The sequence below is a fragment of the Bubalus bubalis genome, chromosome 1 (genome assembly GCF_019923935.1).
Source record: "Bubalus bubalis isolate 160015118507 breed Murrah chromosome 1, NDDB_SH_1, whole genome shotgun sequence".
Lineage (NCBI taxonomy): Eukaryota > Metazoa > Chordata > Mammalia > Artiodactyla > Bovidae > Bubalus > Bubalus bubalis.
Genome location: NC_059157.1, coordinates 54761255 through 54770852, shown reverse-complemented (window position 1 = coordinate 54770852; position 9598 = coordinate 54761255). Strand labels below are relative to the sequence as shown.

At 49.0% G+C, this 9598-nt stretch overlaps 1 protein-coding gene across 1 annotated transcript; it reads right to left on the bottom strand.

Moving 5' to 3' along the window:
- Positions 1–207: 207 nt before the first annotated feature.
- ADAMTS1 (ADAM metallopeptidase with thrombospondin type 1 motif 1) lies at positions 208–9337 on the bottom strand. Its single transcript, XM_006075642.4, has 9 exons — positions 8165–9337; positions 6177–6523; positions 5531–5663; positions 4977–5144; positions 4245–4531; positions 3835–4021; positions 3570–3745; positions 2407–2582; positions 208–2240 (listed from the first exon to the last, which is right to left on the bottom strand). The coding sequence occupies exons 1-9, from the start codon at positions 8895–8897 to the stop codon at positions 1541–1543; spliced, it is 2907 nt and encodes a 968-aa protein (XP_006075704.2). The 5' UTR covers positions 8898–9337; the 3' UTR covers positions 208–1540.
- Between the last annotated feature and the right edge of the window lie 261 nt (positions 9338–9598).

The window sequence follows — 9598 nt, the reverse complement described above, 5'->3', positions numbered from 1 at the left end:
TATTACTCTAGTAACAAACCTATCACCAAAGATATAATAGATATCTTTCTCTGTAGCAATCACATTACACCAAAGATACAAAAAATACATTTCATTAGAACAAATCTTACTTCCAAGATACTTAAGAAAATATTCTGTCTTCAAATTCACTACCTATGTCTCAGATTTCCTTCGCAGGAGTTAATTTTCATTAAAACAAGACACACGTTCAAAAAGTGTCCTTTTATTATTTCTAGTAACATATATCGTATAAATACTCTATTTTTATATGACCTTTTACAAACGCGATATAACTTAAAAGTTTTATCATTAGAAAGAAATGTATAAAAATAAATACGTCATTATAGGCATTTATTACAAACTATAGTCCTTCTTAGAAGGAACACACAAACCAATACTTATAAAGTACATAGAATTTATAGTAATGTATTTTACTATATACATATGGAAAAAAAATTTATTTTCTTTCATAGTAGAAGAGCTGAACAGACATTCACCAGGATATGACTGTTGGACCAGCCGCTGGGGGTGGACCAGCCGCTACCCCTCAGTAGCCTCCCCACCACGAGACATCTGATCTCAAGGTCCCCAGCACTGGGGACCCTGTTGTACACACCCCATTCTTGTTCAGGCATTACATTCTTTTTTTTTTTTTTTTGGTGTCTTACCGACTCTCTTCAGACACAAACTGTTTTTTTTTTTTTTTTTTTTTTTTTCCCCACATCCACATTCCTTAAGTTGGCTTACATTAGGAGGAAAGAAATATAGGAGGTCCCCAGGTCATCAGGCCTCCTCTAGCTTTTACCAGCATCTGATACATCACTGCTGTTTTTTATTTTTTCCCCTTGTAGAATTTATGGTGTGTTTACAAATACATGCAATTGTTTCTTCGTCAAAAGGAATTCACGAAGAAAGACATAATAACGACACAAGAGAGGAAAGATGGGAGTCATGGGAGTCACGGACATTGCGAAGCATTTCTCGTGCTGGGCAGTCCTGTCTTAATTCTAAGACGGCATAAACATTCTCTGAAACCATAGCAGCGGGTAAAGTGATGGTCAAAGATCCCATGTGCATTCCTTTCTCCCTCCATTGATAGTGAGGTAAAGTAAGCCATGTCTTAAAGCAAAAATCTCACCTTCCTCCTGCATTTCATTTCTCAACCTTTGTGATACACAGTATTTCATCAGCATCAGGAAGCAGGGATTGTTCATATTTCTTAAACTTACTTTTGACCATTACTTCTATTTTCATAAGAACTTGTCTGGAACCTCACCAAAGAAACGATAATGCCCTGGGGCTTTCTTGTGCTACCTCATTGGTCAGATATGAATAGTCCTCATAAACTACCCTATCAGATTTGTAACTGGCAGGAAATTCTGATGATCTAACTTCTTTCCGACCTACCTCTATCTACCTCCCAACTCATCGCCACCCCTGGTTGATCACCAGGGTAAGGCGCCCTGGACTCCTCCAGTCTTCTTGATTTCAGTGCATCAGCCCTTCCCCACTGCCCCCTGTCCCTCAACACCACTCGAACTTAACTGCACTCCGCCACTGTGCAGAAGTCTATGTAGTGTTTAGGTTTCTTTAAAGGATCACAGCTCTCATGAGACAACACCCCCCCATCATGGGACAGACACTGCAAGGTTCTCTTTTTGTAACCCTTCCCGCAAGTCTTGGAACACGGCGACCAGTCTCCCAGCTGCCAGCGGGGGCAAGGCAGGTCTGCACAAGGTCTGGTGCTGGCCGGCTTCACTTCCTTGGCGCACTCTGAAGCGGGCTGTCCATTGATGTCCCGGCACTCCACGAGCCTTCTCTGCACACCCAGCCCACACGACTTGGAACACTCACCCCACTCTTCAATGACCCATTCCGAGAAAGTAGGGATGGCGTTGAAAGATTCCTTCTTCTTCTTCACGAAATAGGTGTATTTAATTTTGGGTCGGAAGGCATTGCCCACCGTCAGGACTTGGATGGTTAAGGGCTCCTTGAGAGGGCTGAAGCTTCGAATTCTTTCCAGTGCCGCCGAGGAGCCGCTGTACCTCAGGACACTACCTTTGTGTGTGATGTCTTGCTCCAAAGTGGACAGAGTGAAGTCGCCATTCAGGATATACGTGCCATCGGCAGCTTTGATGGCCAGGAAGCTCCCGTTATTCCTGGATCCTCTATGATTCCGTTGCTTCACTTCAATGTTTGTGGCTCCGGTTGGAATTGTGACGATATCGTGATAGCCGGGTCTGCAGGCAAGAAAAATAGAAAAATCTCTCAGTCACTGGCTCATTATGTTACTTAGCTTGAAACACCAGGGAATCAGGTAAGAAAGTAATTTTTAACCAGACCTGTAAGAAGTTAGTTACATGGAAATGGTAAGAACCTTCAGGAGTAACGCATTTTAACACTTACTTTGCACTGGTAACTGATCCTGATACTTTCTTGCATGTAGATCCATTTCCTCCACAGATGCCACATTTATCGAACTTATTTTTGGAGTCTATGATGTGATCACAGCCAGCTTTTACGCACTGTCCTTGCACACAGACAGAGGTGGAATCTGGGCTACATGGGGTGCCATCCACCACCTGAAAAAGGAAGAACACGTACCTGCTGTCACATGTTAATTAACAAGGCCAAGAGATGATGCTAGGATAAGTCTGAAAGTCTTCCTCATTAACATTACATTTCTATCAAAATTAAAATAGTACTCTGCACACTATCCTTCTCTGGCTTCTCTTTTTTTCCATAGACATCTGAAATATTATAAATTTTTAGATTATCTGTGTCCTATCTCACTTTTAGCTAAGGTCAATGAAAGCAGAGCTTTTAGTCAATTTGTTTACTGCTGTATCCTCAGTGTCTAGAATAATACTCAGCAAGAGCTGCTGCTGATAAATCACTTGTATGTTGAATCTGCAACTGGGGACTATTTTCCTAGCCTACAGTGATCATGACTCATGATTATCTCAACCAAATTCAATTCCATTTTCTATCTCAGAGCCAGATTTGTCCCCTCAACAAAACAGCAAAGCTATGCTTCTACTAGTTCAATATATGTTCTTAAACACAAGGGTTCTCAATGCTCAGGCTTTCAGTAAAAGTCCATTTGCACATGCTTCTGCTAGTCACCCAGTAACAAGTACTTTTGACTATCTTAAGCTATTTTCCAAAACCAAGGGATGGTTTTCGTGTTAATATATGATTTACCTATCCATGCATAAAGGGCTTTTCTTCAAATATAAGAGTAATAATAAGCCATTGCAGGAATCATTAAGCATTGGATTCAAGCTTCATCCATAACCCCAAACAGCACAAGACTCAAAGCAGGCAGTTACCACTGTATCCAGAAGCAAAGTTGTCCTAACTTGAAATTGAATGTGCTGATATATAAATTTAATATATATAATTTTGACTTAATATATACTTAATACATTAAGTATAATATATTTATAATAATTAAATATTATTCATAAACACGTCAATATAAAAACATAAAATAACAAAGGATGCATGAAAAGGTAGCAAGCCAGGGCTTGGGTTCTTAGACCAACAGTACAAAGAAAAGTTGCTACCTTGGGCTGCAAAACGAAGAAGTAGCCAGTGCCTTTGGCTTGACAGATAAGCTTGCACCTGTCCTTAGGTGAGACTCCCGCGTATTTGGGTATCCACTCCACTGCGGGCCCACTGCCAAAGGAAGCTTTGGAGAATTCATTGTGGGCCTCACACTGTTCCATTCTAAAGGTTTTTCCTGGAAAGAGAAGGAGATGATGACGTTATCCCTTTCCAATCTTCAAGTGCCCATTTGTGGAGCGTGCTTTTCACCTTCTCTCTGCTCACCGTTATTCTCCGGGCAGTCCTCGATGTTGCAGGACCTGTAGCGCACGCGCTTGCCCTCACAGTATTTTCCTCCGTTCTTCGGCACAGGGTTGTCACACTCTCTCATCGTATACTGAACTCCGCCACCACACGTTCTTGAGCAGTCTCCCCAGGGCCCCCACGGTCCCCAGCTTCCGTGAACAGGGGTCTAAACAGAGACACAAATCATTAGTGTTAGAATCCTCTATGACAACCCTTTCAGGAAAGAGAAGAGAAAGATATGGGACACAGAATCAATGATGCGAATCTTTCCTGTATCCCTGTCAGAGGCTACAGGTCAGGTTGCTCCTATGGCATCAAATGTCTGAGCATCACTTGGTCATTTTCCTTTCTGAATGTCAAAGGAGCATGCCTTGTGGTGGATAACTCACATCAAAGTGCTCCTTGTCGGTCTGGTCCAGGCACTGGCCGTTGACACACCATTTCCCCTCTCCGCAGCTGGTGCCGTCGGCCCAGGGGAAGTGTTTGGTCTGGCACACCGGCAATCCTCCAGAGGTGCCCGTGCACCAGAGGATCATGCAGGTGCTGGCCGCGTCCGGGCAGTGTCTGGACTCCTCTCCAAATGTGAGCTGGCACTGTCGGCTGGCATCATACAAGGTCCCCGGGAGATCGGAGGGGAGCTGTATGACGTGCTGGGGCTCGTCCATCAAACATTCACCTGCAAAGAAAAATACAAATGAATGTTAACAAATAGTAACTAAAGGCACGCAGGGGACAGATCAGTTTCAGAAAAGATTTATCATAAGAGATAATACATAGCAAAGTGATTTGAAAGCTGAAAGGTTTGGGAGAGATGTGCCAGAGAGATTTAAATTATTGTTAAGATGTTATTCTTAATGAGTTATTTCTGCTTTAACAATGTCAGGAAATCATTGTTCGGCTAAACACTCAAGTTCATGTACTCTGGGAGCTTCTTGGCCAGAAGCACTTTCTTTTATTGGAAATTCAGGTTTAAAAATGTATGCTCTTGACAATGAAAGTCATTTTGAAGGGAGAAAGGGAAAAGAACAGAAAAGAAAGAAAGAGCTCATTTAACAAGTACTATATGAACACGCGGATGGTTGGATAACATCTAGAAAGAGTAGCTGGAGTGTCTTACTTACCATGACCATTATCCAGAAATGTTGTAATTGCAGAGGCACTGCAGGGAGACCAGGGCTGGTTGTGGTCCAGATTGGTAAGCATTGATGCCATCATGTGGGAATCCCGGTTGATACCATTAATGCCGGCACATTGCTTGGCATCATCATGGGGCATGTTAAACACGTGACCTAAGAAGAAATCCAGGACTCACATTAAAACATGTCATTTGCAGCATTTTTTTTCCCCCCAACAGAGATTCATCTGTCTCAAAGTGATATTTCTAAAGAAGAAATGTATCCGGATACCATCTATTTTAGAGACAGTATCTACTTTTCACAGGGTGTGAACCAATGTGTGAATTTCCAAATGTGTCCCTAGCTCCGACTCTCTGATTCTGATTTCTAATAAAGATAACCATGCTGAGAATCGTGCAAAAGCATTTTCTGCAGATTTTAGGGAGCTCTGGCACCTAAAATGGCAATATAATCTGCAGACGCTCCCTTTAACAGTAATACCTAGTTTATCAGCTTGAATTCATGAATTGCGCTTAACTCGCACTCTGGAATAGACTTACCTAATTCGTGAGCAGTAGTGAACGCGGCTTGTAAGCCATCATCCTCTATGACCGAGCAGCTCCTGCTGGGATCACATACAGTTCCCACATCCGCCATCCCAAGAGTGTCACACGTCTGGGTGCCACACAGGTCCTACAAGAAGCAGAGATTTGCCCTTATTAATACACACACAGGATGAACTTTGGGATCAAACTGCTTGGTAGGGTGTAGCCTCACATGTGCTTTGGAGCATCTACATTCTTTGTTGCTGAGTAGCCCTTTTAGGAGTATTTTGTGTGACTTTAAGATTTTCCCCTAATGCATTCACCTAGGACTGTGAAACGTGAGATGTTAAAGCTATAGAAGAATTCCCTCGTGGTCCAGTGGTTAAGACTTTAAATTCCCAATGCAGGGGGCCCAGGTTCAATCCCTGGTCAGGGAACTAGAACCCATATGCTGTAGCTAAAGATCCTGCATGCTGCAAGTAAGATGCAGGACAGCCAAATAAATAATAAAGTAAATATTTTAAAAATTAGGAAAGATTAATCATGCTAGCCAGTAAAAAAATACTTAAGTGTGAAAATATTGGTAAAATGCCTTACATACATTTGTTACAAACTGACTCCCCAGGGAGTCCTGTCATGACTGGTGATGTCTTCCTCTCACCTGTCTGGTGAATAGAATCGCGGTGTCATAGTGCTCCGCATCCCGGTCACTGGGCGGGTTGTGCTGTTTCTGCCAGCTGCAGAAGTTCCGCAGTGTGAGGGCAGCGTTGGAAGTCACTTCTGGGCCCTTCTTTTCCTCATAGATGACCAGGATCTTTACCACCACCAGGCTCACTGAATTCCGAATGCTGGGGTGTTTGTATAACCGGGCCGCCACGGAGAACAAGGTCAGAAGGTAGTGCTTTAGGTCACTGCCGTGGAACTCGGCCATGGACTGGTCAGCCACAAGCATCGTTTCCACATAGCGGGGGCTGGACACAAATCGCTTCTTTCTTAGGCTTCCAGTTCCTGTAAAGACACAAGGAAAGATCATTTGCTTGGGGACAGTCTCGCCAAGAATAGTTTACCTTCCTAGAGTATATAAGGAAAGCCTAACCAGTCAAAGCAAATAATACAAAAATACACCCGGGGGGCAAACAATAACAAAAATATTTGCATCTCTGTTCACTGCAAATGTTATTTTTAAAGTTTTCTCCTTACTGTAAATGTAAAGGCCATGTGCTCCTCTGAGGGGATCAGCTTTTTTTTAAGTAGCATTTTTTTTTTAATCCTCTTTGAAAACATGCAATCTGAAAAAGGCAGGATGCACACCCCTCTTTCCAGTCGTAGTAAAATCTTGGAGCAAGGGGAGCAGGCAGAGCCCCTGAGTCACTCTTTCACAGGCCAGGACTCAAATCCTGAATGAGATCATCAGGCTCCACGTGGAAGGCCCCGGGCAGGGCTGGGGCCTCTGCCAAGGGGCCGGGCCTGAAGGAATCTCAGCCCGCACGGCTCGGCTCTCTCATTCCAGGGGTTCCTGGGGGTGCTCGACTCAGGCCAAATCCGGCACGAGGACCACCCAGTCTGCCCCGGCGCCTACGGCCAGGACTCCTACCGTCCCACGGAAAGAAAGTTCGTGGTGCAGATTCCGGGGTGGGGGTGGGGGCACGGTTAATTATTTAGAAAAGAGTTCTCCGACTCCTGACCGTGAACCAGCCCCCTGCCCAGGGAAGTCCTACCCTGGGCTCTGATCACGTAACTGCTTCCAGGAGCAGACGGACAGGGGGAGAAGAATTACATTCTGCAAGCCGGGGGCAGAAAGTGAAGAAAGCGACAAGGCACCAAAGTGACAGGAGGAAAAGAACTACAGCAGAAGCAAGGCACACAACAGAGAGTCCGAGGAAGGCGTGGCAGGAAGGATCGCGGTGAACAACTTTTCAACAGTGTTTCGGAGCATAAGGGTGGCTTCGAGAGGGAGCGCACGCCGGGAGGCTGGCGGGAGGCGCGGAGGCGGGGCGAGCCGCGGGGAGAGACCTCCCAGGCAGGTCCAGTCGAGGGGCCCCGCCGCCGCCAGCCGGTCGGGGTCAGCCTGGTAAGCCGGGAAGGAGACACCGGCCAGCAGAACAGAGATCCTAACGCAGCTGTCCAGGCTCGAGGGCTGCGCATTCCGAGGGTCTCTCTCCCCCGCCCTCCATCTCCGCCCTCCTCGGGTCTCCGGGTGCGCGAACGGGCAGCGGTTACAAAACTAAGCGGCCAGTTATAACTCGGCCGAACGACACATGGACGATCGTTCGCAAGAAATTAACAAGGCAGAAAGAAGTCGCACAAGCTCACTGTCGACTGAAGTGGGAGGGGCTGAGTTACCAGCTCTCCCTTCCAGATTCAAACGCTTCTCCTTAGCAGAAAAAAGAAAAGAAAAGAAAAACAAAAACAAAAAACAACCCACTGATAACTTCTGTCCTCTCTTGATCATTCGTGATTGGGGCAAATGGTGAGTTCACCAACCCAGATCTTAAAACACAAATCACCACCACCACGTCTCGGTCCTGTCCGCAGACACAGTCTTCCGTCTGCCAACAGGACTTTACCCTCAAGTCGTGCAGCCCAGAGAAGGAAGGGAGGGGGAGATGAATGGAGAGGTAAGTGGGAGCCGCTCTTCTGGACTGATACCTGTTCGGTGTCCCGGGCGCTGGGGCGCTCGGTCCCGCGGCGCCCACTGCACAGTGGCGTCCTCGCCCTCTGGCCCCGCGCCCCCCGCCAGCTGGGTCTCGTCATCCAAGACCCCGCACTTGGCGCCGCCGTCGCCCCGCCGCCTCCGCCGCAGGAGATGGAACTGCTGCCGCGCCTGCTGCTGCTCCCCAGCTGCGGCGGCGGCGGCGGCGGGGGCCAGGCTCAAGGTGGCGGCGGCGGGCGCGGGTTGGATGAAGTACTCCTCCCCCTGCAGGTAGAAGGCGCCGCGCACGCCGTCGCAGAGGCTGAGCGCCGCGGCGGAGCTGGGGTCGCCGTTGACCGTGCCAGAGTAGAAGCAGTGCGCCAGGTCGCCCACCGGATCAGAACGCTGCACGTCCGGCTCGGGTCTGCGTCCCACGGTCTGGAGCGTAAAGCCGGGTGCCAGGAAGCCGCGGTCCAGGTGCAGCTCCAGGCTCAGCTGCCGACCGAAGGCGTCCAGGCGGAGGTGCGCGGTCCTGAGTCCCGGGTCGCGCTCCAGGGCCGGCAGCACCAGCTCCTCGTCCTCCTCGGCTGGGCGCCCGTGCGCGCCCGGCACGACCAGCAGCGCGGCGGCCGCGGCGAGGAGCAGCAGCGGTGAGGGAACAGGCTGCAAGCCCCGAACCCTCGGCGCCGCGTGCCCCATGTCGCCTCCTGCCGTGCGCTTTCGGAACCCCGCGGGAACCGCGCGCTGCATTCGGGAGGAACCGAGCGCCTCCGAGCGCTGAGCGCACTGGCTATTGTTCGGGTCCGGATCGCGGAGCCTCGCCAGCTTGGCTCGGGATTTTTAACAAGTTACTCTGATTCTTGCAAAAGGGCGCGCAGAGCCCAGCCGCCGATAGGGCTCCCGGAGTCACTAAAGAGCAGGCGCTGTAGTTCTGTCGGCGCGCGGGAAGTTCTTCTGGGGAACTTGCGTTGGCGGGGTGGTTGCTGCGAAGAGGCGCAGCGCCCCGGGACGCCTCTGGGGCCGGGGCGACGGGCCACACGAGGATCGGCGTCCGGAGACCCCCTTCGGTCTCCGCCTTGGTCGCGGTGCACCTCGCTCTGCGCAGGGCTCAGTCCTCTCGGCCCTTCTGCGCGCCCTGGCAATGAGAGACCCCAGGCTCTGAGCCGCTTTCCAGCGAGTGCAAGGACAGAGCAGCCCCGACCGCCTTTTTATATCTTAGACTGAGTCTCCGCCCCTCCCTGACCCCCCTTCCCTCCTCCCTCTTGGCAGCCTTTCTATCCCCGGGACCCCGCCCCCTAAACTCAGTCTGGGCTAAACAGAGCGGTGCGCGAACCCGGGCGGGGGAAGGGGTTGGCTCGGCGCCACGCGCTCGTCAATCTGGGGGCGGAAGACGCAGGAGGGGCCCTGTGACCAGCCCTTTGCACGTCTGGGGCTGCTGCTGGGAGAAGGTC

What these genes read in the sequence shown, in the direction of transcription:
- ADAMTS1 (XM_006075642.4), bottom strand. Translation starts at nt 8,897, where the DNA reads ATGCAGCGCGCGGTTCCCGCGGGGTTCCGAAAGCGCACGGCAGGAGGC. An exon ending in GCGCCCGGGACACCGAACAG is followed by an intron (nt 6,524 to 8,164) that starts GTATCAGTCCAG and finishes GTGTCTTTACAG; the next exon opens with GAACTGGAAGCCTAAGAAAG. An exon ending in CGATTCTATTCACCAGACAG is followed by an intron (nt 5,664 to 6,176) that starts GTGAGAGGAAGA and finishes TGCTTCTTGTAG; the next exon opens with GACCTGTGTGGCACCCAGAC.